The 14,643-nt window shown below is 34.1% G+C and overlaps 1 protein-coding gene and 1 long non-coding RNA gene across 2 annotated transcripts; both read left to right on the top strand.

Annotated features, from left to right (window-relative positions):
- Positions 1 to 2,771: 2,771 nt before the first annotated feature.
- Positions 2,772 to 3,301, top strand: LOC105118620 (uncharacterized). Its single transcript, XR_840988.1, has 2 exons — positions 2,772 to 3,029; positions 3,117 to 3,301. It is a non-coding gene; the product is annotated as an uncharacterized LOC105118620 (long non-coding RNA).
- Positions 3,302 to 6,049: 2,748 nt separating this feature from the next.
- LOC105118619 (calcium permeable stress-gated cation channel 1-like) lies at positions 6,050 to 12,576 on the top strand. Its single transcript, XM_011016599.1, has 12 exons — positions 6,050 to 6,362; positions 6,724 to 7,043; positions 7,193 to 7,351; positions 7,677 to 7,812; positions 8,000 to 8,101; positions 9,127 to 9,246; positions 9,341 to 9,421; positions 9,661 to 10,001; positions 10,090 to 10,335; positions 10,828 to 11,152; positions 11,345 to 11,578; positions 11,964 to 12,576. The coding sequence occupies exons 2-12, from the start codon at positions 6,730 to 6,732 to the stop codon at positions 12,228 to 12,230; spliced, it is 2,325 nt and encodes a 774-aa protein (XP_011014901.1). The 5' UTR covers positions 6,050 to 6,362; positions 6,724 to 6,729; the 3' UTR covers positions 12,231 to 12,576.
- Positions 12,577 to 14,643: the final 2,067 nt, after the last annotated feature.

Below are 14,643 nucleotides of genomic sequence, written 5' to 3'. Positions count from 1 at the left end.
CAGAAAGCTGCAATCAAGAAGATGGATATGCAAGCATCGAAAAAATTTCTTGCTGAGCTGATGGTTTTAACACACGTTCATCACTTAAACCTGGTAATTAATATTTGATCCTTTTATGTCGGTCTTGCTCGGGAACTTTGGCACCATTCAACAGTTATCCAGGAACTTCTGTGGGATCTCATTTATTACTTTGCATGCATTTTATGTTCCCTTAATGATCTTTAAGTATTCAATCATCTTATAGTCATTGTATTGCCTGCAAAACAATTTGGGGCACGGGTGATTAATAGGATATTGTGTTCGATTACTACCACATTGAACAATTTTTTCAACAAAAAATTCTATTAGTGTTTACACTAACATACTGCTGGTAATTATTTTACTGACGGATTCTAGAAGATATACCTACCATAGAAAAAAACCTCATCGATAATTTTTGGTTTATTAGTAAATTCATCGTTAATAAAAAAAAATTATTGATAATATTACAGATAAACAATGCGCTAAAAAAATTATCCACTTCACTCCGTTGGTAATTTCGTTGGAGAGTGACTTCATCAAAGGATTGTCCCCGTATCTTTCTTCCAACGGGCTGTTATAGTTCAACAGTGACTTCGTCGGCCATTCTATTGGTATCACAATGCCACATCATTGTACGATTTACTTTTTTGAATCTCTCTGTAATTTTATCAGTAATTATGTATGTAGAAACTTACACGTCATAGCACTTATCACACTCGAATACCGCGGCGACCGATTAAAAATTATCTCTCGATTGAAAAAAGGAACAAATATCTAACATCTTGTTTTTTTAGGGAAAAATATTTTGTTCAAGGAGTCGTCATCTAGTATTATGATCACTAGGAACCCTAATTGGTCAATAGATATTTTATGGTATAAGACTAGTTACACAAAAAGGAAGAAGCTATCACCCTCTAATTGTCCTACCTAAAGTAGGTTGCATTGCTGATTTTGTCTAAAATTGCTTAAGAATTTGTTCTTTTTTTTTTCTTACTTATTCTTCCTTTCATGTTCCTGACTTTGGTGTCAGTGAACAATTCCTATGAATATTTTCAACTTTGGTGTTTGTAAATATCGCACAAATTCAAAAAATACGATACTTCTAACTCTAACGTCAGTGAATATTTTTGCAAAAAATAAATTAAAAGAAAAAATTTTCTATGTTATTTTTTTCTTATTTATCCTTTATTATTATTTTTTCTTTTTAGATAGAAATAAAAAAATATTACACGACATATTTACATTTAACAACAATAAATCACAGATTGAGCATATAACTTAAAAAATACAAAACACAAAGAAAAAAATAAATCAAAGTGTGAGATATTTTTGAAATCAACAAAGATCTCCAAATATTTTTGAAATTTTTTGATATCGAAAAGGAGCTTGTTTGATCAAATATCCAACTAAAATGAGAATAAAAATTATGGCTAAAGCATAAGAGTCTGTTTGGCAAAACATACCCTTAATGAACATGATTTGGGTCGGTTGGATCTAAAGTCTAGATTCGACCCACTCTATCTCTGTTTTTTTTGTCTGGGCTGGACCCAACAGACCCAGCCTAGTCACTGGCTCTAAGCCAGTGACCTGGCTGGGGAGCAGGCACTCGTGGCTCAACCCAAGCGTACACTATTTTCTTGCAACAATTACACAAAAACAGAGAGAAGAATAAGATTTTACTTGGTGAAGCCAAAGGCGAAGGTGAAGGTAACAATGCAAGCATCGACTGCAGAATGCTCTCCTTCTCCTCCTTTTTTTGGTCTTTCCTCCCTCTGTTCTTGGTTTTTTTTAGGTTCTTTCCTCTATTTTCTCACTTCCATCATCTCCCTTGTTTTTTTTCTCTATTTTTTTCCTTTGTTTTTTTTTCTCTATATTATCTTCCCTTTTTGTGCATACACTGAGATTTGTATTTATAGTACCAGGGTCCCTTCGCATATGAGAAACAAAATTTCTATCAAACTCATTTTTTTTTGAAGCTTGAATTTGATTAAGAATTAAATTTAAAAGCGGATAACTATTATTATCTTAAAGATAAGGATTATCTTAAAAATATAAATTATCTTGAAGATAAAGATAGAATGACAAAAACACATTATAGTCTCTAGTTTTCACGCAAGTTAATAAATCATACTTTTAATTGAAATAAATCTTTGATATTTTAATTTTATATTTTAAACCCTGTAAAATTAAATTAAAAGGCTAATTGGCCAAAATTGGGTTACAATAACACTGTTTGGTTTTTTTTTTAATTCCTTCTATTCCAACTACAATGTCCTCGATATATATTGACGATATATTTTTGTTTGTATTTATCGATGAAAAATTTTGATCTATAAATATCACCATAAAATACCGACAAGAAAAAAAAAATCATTGTTGTTTTCGTTTATATTTACTAATTTTTTGGCAATGAAGATTCCTTATTCTTGGTCAATGAGTTCATTGAGAATGAAAATCTAAGTCAACATTTGCTAATAATTCGGGTAAGAATGCATCTACATAATCAATTTCTAGCTTTTGTGTCAAGTTATTCTAATGATGATGTTGAAGATCTGTTCTTTTCCCAGGGAAGGTTCCGTTGCCATGGTGAGCTAGGGTTCACATAGCTCTAGACTTGGCCAGAGGCCCTGAATACATCCATGAGCATACTGTACCTGTAAATATCCACCATGTTGTCAAATCAGCAAACATTCTGATAGACAAAAACTTCCGCGGATAGGTTGTCGATCGTCCCGTATTCATACTGTAGCCTCTGAAGTCTATTTATGTGAAGAGTACTCCAAGATAATATTTTGTACAGGTTGCAGATTTTGGTTTGACAAAGCTTACCGAAGTTGGAAGTGCCTCATTGCTCACATGCCTCGTGAGTACATTTAATAACTTGTCTTGTATGTCTGGATCTTCTGCAGTTCGAGGATGTTCTGAGACAGCCTGATCCAAGAGAAAATTTCCCTAAACTAGTTGATCCTAGGCTTGGAGATGACTACCCTCTTGACTCCGTTTGCAAGGTGAAATTTGATCACAGGAAATCCAAGTTTCTGCAATCTAGACCTGTGTCATCACTAAAATACTTTAGTTTTTTGTTTTGTTCACAGATGGCTCAGCTTGCTAGAGCTTGTACACACAGGAAATTCCTCAAACTAAGACCAAGCATGAGATCAGTTGTGGTAGCACTTATGATACTTTCATCCAACCCTGACGATTGAGGGTGTTGGTTCATTCCATGATAATGCCTGTGCATTGCAATGATTGTTACCACTATAAATCCTGATTATATTTTTTTCTGTTTTATTAACTTTGTTCTTTGAATTTCTAAATTATTTTCTTTCCATATTCATTTCACGTGTAATTATTTATTTTTCCAAAACTTGTAATTTTTTTCTTGTGAAAATTTGTAGTTGAGAGTAACTAATAAAATATTATTAGTTATTTTCCTTGTATTATAAAATTTTCCTCTACAACAATCCTATATATATATACACACCTTTAGATGACAACAGGGTTTGGTTGATAAAAAATGGAGTAGTTGAGGCCTAAGGGTACTTGATTGAGACAATCCATTGGTGGGAGACCTGATTAAGACATATAAGATAGTTTAGGGGCAAATTTATCCTTCCATTTGTAATATATAGTGTGCTTGCTTTAGAAGGAATCTTAGGCATCGTTTGGCTGCTATTACAAGACAAAAGACGAAATTACTGGGAAATATTTATTTTCATTTCCTCGTCTCTTACTTTCTAACAAAATAAGTTTCTATTTATTGTATATATAAGTGTTTATCTCTTCTTTCGTATAACACTAACCAAGAGTTTCTCTATTGAATTATTGTACGGAATCATCTTTAATTATAGCACGACTTCAAGCTTTTTTTAAATAAATTTATCATGCAGTCAATCAACCAAACTCAAAGTTATGTGTTCCCCCTTCAGGTTTACCTTCTATGGTAGAGAAGTGACTATGATCTCCCCAAGAAATACAGTGTGCGATGGACGTGAAGGAGTAAACCACTATCCAAATCAATCTTCCTTTTGGCACCTCGGCTAATATCCAAATCCAACAAAACTTCGAGTATTGAAACTACGATGAAAAGCCAAAAAAAAGCACCATCCCAGGGTGCTTCTTCTTCAACAAATTCACCTTCACGCAACAAATTAAAGATGACCTTTCTTGGAAGCGTTTTCTTCCACAGGCTTGACAATATTGGCGACTTCATGAGGATGATAGAGCGGTTGTTGAACAAATACAGATCTTGGATGGCTTCAAGTATGCGGACTCTCTTGGCCCCTTCCTTCCGAAGTCCTCCCATGAAATGATGATCATGCCAAGAATTGTTATTGTTATGATATATAAAATAAATCCAAATCCGACGGAGTAGCATCGCCTTCAATATTCCAATATTAAATTAATCAATGTTTCAACCACTCCTAACTTTATTTTCATTTGTGTGGGCAGATTTGGTCCACCGGCCAGTGGGCAGGCCAAGATATATCATTGAATTAATTAAATAATCCAGCAGCAAAAACTCTTAATTTCTTGATTGAATCATCTCACGTGGGATTTAATTCTTGTTGAAATGAACGGTAAGAAATTAAAAAAAAAAGTCATAATTTCTGCTCTTAAATCAATCTTCTCCTCCTTGGACGGCCACCAACCACACACGAACGGCACACCATCCCCACCCGTCTTTCTATGCCGCGGCGGTGGAAGGTCTTGAGCTCACGTTAGTTCCAGGTTTTTTTTTTTTTTTTAATATATATATAAAAAAGAAAAAGAAATTTAAAGTCTTTTTTCTGCATAATCATCGAATTTTGACTTGTGATGTCCCAATCCTAAAATATCATTATCTACAAATAAAAAAATAAAAAAAATAAAATCGTGTCGATCCTAAATAAAATTGGAGTCAACATGCATGCTCAGTAAAACAGTTGGAAAACTAAGACAGCGTTTACTGTAAAGCCGGTCACCACCAACTCACTGCTTGCTGTCTCCCCCAGTTTCAAAGCGCACACGCAATCCACACTTTATCCACTTGCCTCTCCATAAATATTGTTTTCATAGGGTACCATTTGGTCCCTGTTTCCTTACTTATGTTCCAATATGGTCCTCTCTTGATCTATGATCTTAATGTCGTCCTTTTATGGAGTGTATTCCCTGTTTTGTACGACAAATTTGCGTGGAATAAAATTATTTTATACTAATATGATCTTGTTTTCAACTCTTTTCGAGATGATCTTTAGTGATTGTAGATTGAGAGATAGAATGATTATAGCAGTTGAGGGACTAAATTGAAACTTAAGATAGTAAGAAGATTAAACTAAACAAAAATGAAAGCAGGGTGATCAAAAAACACAATCTCTCACAGATCCCACTAATCACCATTTTAATTGGATCGTGAGCCACAGCCTCCCAAGCAGCGCGTGAAAAGATGTCCTCTTCCTTTCACAATCCGCAAAGTAGCCGTTACAAATACCACCTGGCAACTTGCCGACACGAGTGTTGGCTTGTCACAAGTACTCTTACGTGTAAGAGCATAAAATAATACTATTTGTCTTAATTGGGTTGTTTTGTTTTTTTCCTAAATACAAAATAGTGTTCGCTTATGGTAGTGTAATTTCAATTAAGTCCCTTAACTTTAACATCATGCAATTTAATTACAATTATTATTGAACTAACAATCAAGTTCCTCAATCACATTTCCTGAAAAAACAAAATACTAGTGAGTTTGATACAATTCTCAAAAGCTTAGGATTTGATTGCATTTTGAGCACCAAAATAAAGATATGGTGATGGGACACCACAACCAGCCACATCAAAAAAAAAAAAAAAAAAGTGATATGGGAACTTAATTTCAAGACAGAAATGGTGAATCTACAAGAATTAGTGGTTTAAGGACTAAAATGAAATAATCGTGAAAATGCAGTACTGAATTGTAGCTCTCATTTCTGGAGTCGAGCTGAGACAGAAAGCGCACTTTTTTAGCACTATAAAAAAAGATGGTCTGAAATCGATAACGTTAGCATCGAAACAACGAGAACGGGAAATTTTCACTTTCCGATATCTTTTTTTTTCTACTTTCTCCCCATCTTCATCTTCTTGTACTCTATATTCCCATTTTCGGACCTTACCTTTTGATCTGTATTTATTAGTACAATAATTACTGAAGGCGTGTGTGGTAGCGTGCTAGCTACTTATCCTTTCAAACGGAGAGGAAGCATACTGTTTTCTTGGATTAAGCTATAAAGTTATCCAAACACTTGCTAACTCAACTTTCTCGGTTTTTTTTGTTTTGAAGATTGAGAGGTCAATATATCATTGGAGATAAGGAAAGAAGTTGGTTACTAGTAAGCAAATTTCTTTTTGAGCTCCTTTGGTTTACCTGCTGTGTTGATTTTTTTCCCTGTTATTCGATGTGTTTTCTGGATTCTGGCAGATGGAAAAATTTATTGAATATGGAGATTAATTTGATGTGTGATTAGGATTCGTTTAATTTTGATTGATTTGCTTTATAAGTATAAAAAGATGATCTTTTAGAGATTTTACTTGAAAAGTTGCTATCTTTTGTTTTGACGTATAGGGATTGAAAGGAGCTGTTGGATGTTAAATATAGTAGTTGAATTTCTTATATGGTTTTTAAATTTGCTTGAGAAGTTGTTTGTTTTTAATGTTTTTTATAAGGTTTTTGTTTTGGTTCTTTTTTTGAAGGTATAAATGGCAACGCTTGCAGATATAGCGGTTTCGGGGGCTATAAATTTACTGAGTGCATTCATTTTCTTATTGGCATTTGCAATTTTGAGGCTACAACCCTTCAACGATAGAGTTTACTTTCCAAAATGGTATCTGAAGGGCTTAAGAAGCAGCCCCTCGCGCTCTGGGGCATTTGTTCGTAGGGTGGTGAATTTAGACTTTAGGTCATATATCCGGTTTTTAAATTGGATGCCGGAAGCGCTTAAAATGCCGGAGCCTGAGCTTATTGATCATGCAGGGTTGGATTCTGCTGTTTACTTGCGCATTTACTTGATGGGGGAATCCGTTTTCCTTTTGTTTCTCGCTCTTTTTCTATGCTCATTTGTTGATGAAAGATTGGATGCTGTACTTGTGCTATCTAGATGTTTCTGAAAATGTTTATGTCATTTGTTAGTATGTGCTGAGCTCGATTTTGTTGCCTACGCAGACTTAAGATTTTTGTACCTATATCATTCCTTGCTTTGGCGATTCTGGTGCCAGTCAATTACACCAATAATGCTCTAGAGGCAGTCAAGATGGTGGCCAACGTGACTGCTAGTGATATTGACAAGCTTTCAATTTCGAATATACCACTTAAATCACAAAGGTAGGAATCCATCGTCCTTTGCTAACTTCTGCTTCCTTGTCATCTCCGAGTTTTGATGAATCTTGATACATTCAGATATATTGATCACAATTCTTTTACCATGTTATATAGCATAATGACCCTTTATGGATAACTATACGCATAGATTATTCTGTATCTGTAGAATACATGTAAATTATTATGTATCTGTCGAATACTTATTCCTCAAGACAATCACATGTTGTTTTGTATTTTTTTGTTCACATCCTACCATCTTCTACTTCCAGGAATATCTTCTCCTGTTCTTTTTCAGTGTGCCCCTATATTTATATTTATTGCATTGCAGATTTTGGACGCATATAGTGATGGCTTATGCCTTTACTTTCTGGACGTGCTACGTGTTGCTAAGGGAGTATGAGAAAGTTGCTTCGATGAGGTTGCAATTTCTTTCCTCAGAAAGACGTCGTCCAGATCAATTCACTGTAAGATGAACTATTTTCCTTATTGATTTATTTCTTTTTAGAGTTTTTTTCCCTCAACCCTGAGCTTGTTCCTCAATTTCTATTTAAAGAAATGAATTCCATTTGTGAATATTTTCAGAATTGGTAGGGGGTAGTTAGCTTGCCCTCCTATTTAAGAAACTTGCATCATTGAGTTTACTCTTCCCAGGTCCTTGTTAGGAATGTACCTCCAGATCCAGATGAAACTGTCAGTGAGCTTGTGGAGCACTTTTTTCTAGTGAATCATCCAGATCATTACCTCACTCATCGGGTATGTGCCTGCTCAAACAAAATTTATATTGTAAATAATCTTTGGTAGAAAGCTATGAATTTATTTGATGACATGGAATAGTCAGCACCAATTTTGTTCTGAAAAATATAGGAAACCATTTTTTTCAAATGTGTGTGTGGGCATTATGCGGATCAATGTGTGCTACTGGTACTTGATAAATTATATATCTTCAATGATTTTAGGTAACATTATGAGGCATTCACTTGAATGCATTTGATCATAGCTTTTCCATATGTGCACATGCTTGCCATCTTCCATAAGCAAACTGCTTCCCTCAGCTATTGTTCTTTCTTTTCATGTTCTTGTCCCAATTTTATCTCTGGTGGTTTCGATGATTTATTGCAAAACTTAAAGTTTGATTGCATCAAGTGCCAATTTTTATTCCAGAACTGACGTTGAATTGACAAAGTGTTATTACAGGAGTTGTGTCTGATTTGGAATGTTGAAAACCTTATAGTTAATTGCTTTAAATGCCAACATTTTCTTGTTTCTATTTGTGGCTGTGTAACAGTGTCACATTCCATGCTGGACATAGAGACTTCATTCTTTCCAAATAGCAATTTAACAGAGAGTTGCTCCAATTAACTACTCTGCATTTATTGTCTTTGGACTCTTAAAAATGATAAAAAAGAAATGCTAGGATTTTTTATTTGTTGATCTAAGAATGTGCACCTCCGCGTGTTTTTTATGAGTATGTTGTATTGCTGAGGTGATTAGTGGAAAATGTTGTTGTCATAAAGAACACAATTTTCTTGACTAGGTGAGTGTTGCAGCTCTTCCTAGCCTTTCTTTATTTGAATTAAACAGCAAGGGATAGGGAAAAGGTTTGGTGGGTTGAGGAGGCAACATGTTGTGTACCACACATGATCTATTCAGTGGCTTTAAATGGACCTTTTACTTGCTGGAGTATTCATTAAACCCTCACACTTTCTTATGCACCTGAAATTCTAGGATAGTTTGTACTTCAATTTGTAAATTTTTGTCTTATAAAAGTTTTAATGCAGGTGGTGTGCAATGCCAACAAACTAGCCAGCTTGGTCAAGAAGAAGAAAAAAAAGCAGAACTGGCTTTGCTACTACCAACTCAAGTACTCCAGGGATCAATCGCAGAGGCCTCAGATGAAGGTAATTCTCAAAATTCAATCTGATAGCCTATTATTTTTTTTCCTAAACCTAATTTCGGTTTTGACCTCAACCTGACGGTTCTTGGATGTTTCAGACTGGTTTCCTTGGGCTTTGGGGGGGGAAAGTGGATGCAATCGATTATCACATATCAGAGATTGAGAAACTGTCAGAAGAAGTAAGCAGCTTCAATTTCTTATCTAAATTCCCTGATCTCTCAAAAATTTTGAACGTTTTGTTTTTATTTTTTATTTTTTTTAAGCATATAATCTGGCAACCTCTTGTTCAAAAGTCCATGAAGTTTATTAGTTGGTTTTAGGCTCACTCTAATGAGTAAAGAGATGCTGCATATTCTCACCAGTTACTATTTGCATCATCATACTAATTTGAGTCATGGATCATTTTGGTATTATTCAGATAGAAGAAGAGAGGAAAAGGGTTTTCAAGGATCCAAAGTCTATCATGCCAGCAGCATTTGTTTCATTCAAGACTCGATGGGGTGCAGCTGTGTGTGCACAAACTCAACAATCAAGAAATCCAACTTTGTGGTTAACAGAGTGGGCTCCGGAGCCTCGTGATGTATATTGGCAAAACTTAGCCATTCCGTACATGTCACTCAATGTCAGGAGGCTGATAATTGGAGTTGCTTTCTTTTTCCTTACCTTCTTTTTCATGATACCTATTGCATCTGTACAAGCCCTAGCAAGTATTGAGGGAATAGAGAAAAGAGCCCCTTTTCTGAAGTCTGTTATTGAAATGTACGTTTCTTCCATCACAGTGCCTTCTGACTTAGTTGCAAGTTTTCTTTGTTAGAAATTACTAATTGTTTCATTATTTAATATGCAGAAAATTTATCAAATCTGTTATCCAAGGTTTTCTTCCTGGCATTGTATTGAAGCTCTTCCTTATCTTCCTGCCAACAATATTGATGATCATGTCTAAGTTTGAAGGCTTTGTATCTCTATCATCTTTGGAAAGGAGATCAGCAACGAGATACTATATTTTCCTCATTATCAATGTATTCCTAGGGAGCATACTCACTGGAGCCGCATTTGAACAGCTAAATTCTTTTATTAAGCAGTCTGCTAACGAGTATGTTACTCTCACTTTTTTATCAAATATATTGTCTTCAGTATTTAATTACTCTACAAGGGTGTATGCATATTTAAGGGAACTTGATTGCATTAGGGTGAGCGGTAATGTATGCTTTAAGAGCCAAAAATTGTCGGTAGTGTTAATGGGCAAGGAATGTTATTTCAGTATTTAATTACTCTACATGGGTGAGCCATGTTTGAAGGTTTGTCCATGGGATGTGCCTCCTTCAAGTCTTCCATTAACATATATTTTATTGACTGTAAATTTTTTTATCCTCCAATCAGTAATTTATTTTATTCTCACTTTTCATCAATCTAGAATCCTTTTATACTTGACTGATTTGATAGACTGTTTATTCATGATTTCTTCCCTTTTCCTGGTATGGAACCCGCTACGTGAATATGTTTTTCATTTTATCATCTACAACTTCCCTTAAGTTTTTATTATATTTTTCTTCTTTTCTCATTTTTTCATTTATTTATGTGGCAGAATTCCTAAAACAATTGGTGTAGCTGTTCCAATGAAAGCAACTTTCTTCATAACCTATATAATGGTTGACGGATGGGCTGGCATAGCCGGAGAAGTTTTAATGTTGAAACCACTGGTACTCTACCACTTGAAAAATTTCCTTTTGGTGAAGACTGAAAAGGACAGGGAAGAGGCAATGGATCCTGGAAGTCTTGGTTTTAACAGCGGTGAACCCCGTATACAATTATATTTTCTGCTAGGGCTTGTATATGCCACAGTGACACCAGTTCTCCTTCCATTCATAATTATTTTCTTTGCCTTCGCCTTTGCAGTGTTCCGTCATCAGGTAACAAGTTGATACTATTGGTTATATGATGTTCAATCCAAGAACAATTCAGTTGCATATGGTTAATGCCTTGTGCCAACTAAATGTTCAAAACCATACAACTTAATCCAACTTGGAAGATTTACTGGACCCAGGTTTAGTGCAATTGGATACAATATATTTACCTTTTCCCTATGCCTTACATTTATGCAGATCATAAATGTTTACAACCAAGAGTATGAAAGTGGTGCAGCATTCTGGCCTGATGTCCATGGGCGTGTTATTACTGCACTAGTAATCTCGCAGCTGGCTCTGATGGGACTGATGAGTACAAAAGAAGCTGCACAGTCAACACCATTCCTCATTGCTCTCCCTGTCCTCACTATATGGTTTCATATGTTCTGCAATGGACGCCACAAATCTGCATTTGTCAAATATCCATTACAGGTGATTTGTGTGTCTGCATACTGTGGAGTTGATGCTTTTTGTTTGCTTTGATTTTTCTGTACTCCCTTGTTTGCTCTCAATTGATTTGCCTGCATAATACTGATAATTTCTTATATGAAATTATGAATTTATTTTAGTATATCATCTGCATATATGTCAATATAGAGTAGCTGAAAATGTTCCGTTACAAACTCAGGTTATGTTCTATGTATGGCCAACCCTGGCATTTGATACTATCAATAAGTTTAGTTTAATTAACTCGAAGCCTTTCAAGTTATTTGATTGATTGATGTGCTAATGAATAGTTTATTTAGATTGTAGAAAAATTACTCAAAAGATGCACCTGCACACCACTAATCTTGTCGTCTTGAACCATGGTTTTCAGGAAGCAATGATGAAAGATACCCTGGAACGAGCAAGGGATCCGAACTTTAATCTGAAAGCCTACCTTCAGAGTGCTTATGTTCATCCAGTTTTCAAAGTTGATGATGATGATATTGATGAAGACGACCTTCTGAGCGGAAAGATGGAAACTGAGAGTGTCTTAGTGCCTACAAAGCGCCAATCACGAAGAAATACACCAGCACCAAGCAAAATCAGCGGGGGATCCTCACCATCTTTGCCCGAGACAGTTAAAAATGGAGAGCCATGAAACAGAGATCGTTAAATATGACACGTGCATGACCACACCTCGCTGTACATTAGACACAATCCATTGCCAGGAGTCAGTGATCTGTTGTAAACTTAACGAGTCAAGATAGCAAAGTTCGTTCTATAGAGAGAAAGGGAAGAAGGGCCTGCTGAAATTTCTGAAACGAAATAAAGTTCTGGATTTTGTGGCAACGAATGGCCCTTCATACTTCAAAGACAGATGTAGATGAATGTTAGCATGTTAAAGAGTAGATATTGTGTGGATTTCTAAATGTTGGTTTACACAACTATACATGTTGGTCGCCGTATTCAATGAAAAGATCTCCTCCTCATAGCTTGGGCTCTTCTATACGTTGCTGCATTGCCCTGTGTGAAATGGTACAAAGAACACCCAGCAACAAGGCACTCGTTCGTGAGCATAGAGGCAAATCTACGCTACACAAGGGCAATCTAGTCCCCACTCTTCAAACAAGGCACTCGCTCATAATAAGCATACAGGCACCCTACCCCACACAAGGGCAATCCAGTCCCCCTCTTCAAACACGTTGGGGCCAGGTCACTTACCCACCTAAGGCGTCGCCAAATTCCCAAGTATAAAATATGTTTACGACCCTTGAAAAATTTAATTTTTTTTTTTCCTGTGTTTTCCCTTGAACGACATAAAAAACATCTAGTAAACCAAAAGAAAAGTAATAAAGAAGGAAAAATAATATGAGAATAAATTCATTTAAAACGAAATTAATACCGACACAACATAATATCATAGCATTGTTTTAATAATAATATTCTCTATTAATATGAAACTCTTTTAATAATATTTTCACTAGATTGAGAAATAGAATGAACGTAGAAGTTGAGGGATTGAATTGAAACAAAAAACTGTAATAAGATTAAAATGAAACAAGAATGAAAAGTAGGGTGATCAGAAAACACAATCTCACCTCTATTATTTAACAAATCCCACCAATCATCATTTTAATTGGATCGTGAAACACAGCCTCTCGAACAGCGCGTGAAAGAATATCATTTTTTTCGTTCAAAATCGACAAAGTAGCGGTTAGAAAACTTTTCTTACGAGTACTCTTCCATGTCTTTACTTGAGTTGTTCTGTTTTTCTCGTAAGCACAAAAGAATCGTCACTTATAGTAGTTTATTTTTCAATTAAGTCCCTTAATTTTAACTTCATGCAATTTAAGTATACAATAATTCTTGAACTGACAATCAAGTTCCTCAATGTTGAGGAACTTCATTAGGATGTGAATTTGAGATAATTTTTATAAGCTGGTGTTTGAGAGTATAGTTATAATTATTTTTTAAAGTATTTTTTATTTAAAAAATATATAAATAATATTTTTTTATTTTTTAAAAATTATTTTTTACATTAATGCATCAAAATGATATAAAAAATACTAAAAACATATTAATTTAAATAAAGTAAAAAAATAAATAAAAATTTAATTTTTTTTATAAACACTTTTAAAATAAAATAAAAAAACAAAACAGAAGAACTATATTTTGAGCACCAAAATAAAGCTACCAATAAGATTCATATATTTTAAATTTATTTGAGTTTTGGCTCTTTTTCCATACGAAAATAATGATATACTTTCACAATTGTAATAGCTTTACCATTTTTTTCAATGTAAAATGTAACATTTTTAGATTTGCTATTAATCACTTAATTAAATCTTAGAAAGAAATATGCAGAAAAGTATCATAAGTTCTATGATTATAAATTAAGAAATTTAGAAATAAAATAAATAATGCATTTTATTTTATTTTTTATTTGACCTTAATGTGCAAAAACATCCATAACCAATATAGGAGATATATAAAAGTGTGAAAATAATTATTTTTTAAAGTATTTTTTATTCACAAATGTATCAAAATAATTTTTTTTATTATTTTAAAAATATTTTTATAATATAAAAATGATTCAACATAAAAAATAATGTTAAATAAAAAAGAAAAAAAATTAAATTTTAAGCAAAAAAAAAAGGTTGAACCACCCAGTTAAACACACCCATAACAAGAAACAATCATATAAAAAATTACAGATTTTAATCCTGTATTAAAACAAATATAATTCCATGGTTACTGCTTGTACATGTATTTTTCTTAGTCCCAATCAGTAAATAAAAAAGGTACACCCTATGTTGAAATGTAGCCATGGGATCCCTTTTGTTTTAAAAAGAAAATGGACCTTTTTGGGCCAACTATCAATCATTTTTCACTTGATTTCTTTTAAGTTTTGTTTGTGTATGACATGATATAGTTTCATGAGGCTATTTCAAAATTGAAAATTGCAATTTCCTCTTTATATTTTGTAAGCTGGCATAGTATAGTAATGGGACACCACAAATAACCACTCACAATTAGACAACTACTAAATTTTAACTAGACACACCTTCTTA

This window comes from Populus euphratica, unplaced genomic scaffold, assembly GCF_000495115.2.
Source record: "Populus euphratica unplaced genomic scaffold, PopEup_1.0 scaffold2095.1, whole genome shotgun sequence".
Classification (NCBI taxonomy): domain Eukaryota; kingdom Viridiplantae; phylum Streptophyta; class Magnoliopsida; order Malpighiales; family Salicaceae; genus Populus; species Populus euphratica.
Note: the sequence above shows the minus strand (reverse complement) of the source record. Positions and strands in the feature narration are given on the sequence as shown.

What these genes read in the sequence shown, in the direction of transcription:
- LOC105118619 (XM_011016599.1), top strand. Translation starts at nt 6,730, where the DNA reads ATGGCAACGCTTGCAGATATAGCGGTTTCGGGGGCTATAAATTTACTG. An exon ending in TTGCGCATTTACTTGATGGG is followed by an intron (nt 7,044 to 7,192) that starts GGAATCCGTTTT and finishes TTGCCTACGCAG; the next exon opens with ACTTAAGATTTTTGTACCTA. An exon ending in CTGAAGTCTGTTATTGAAAT is followed by an intron (nt 10,002 to 10,089) that starts GTACGTTTCTTC and finishes TTTAATATGCAG; the next exon opens with AAAATTTATCAAATCTGTTA.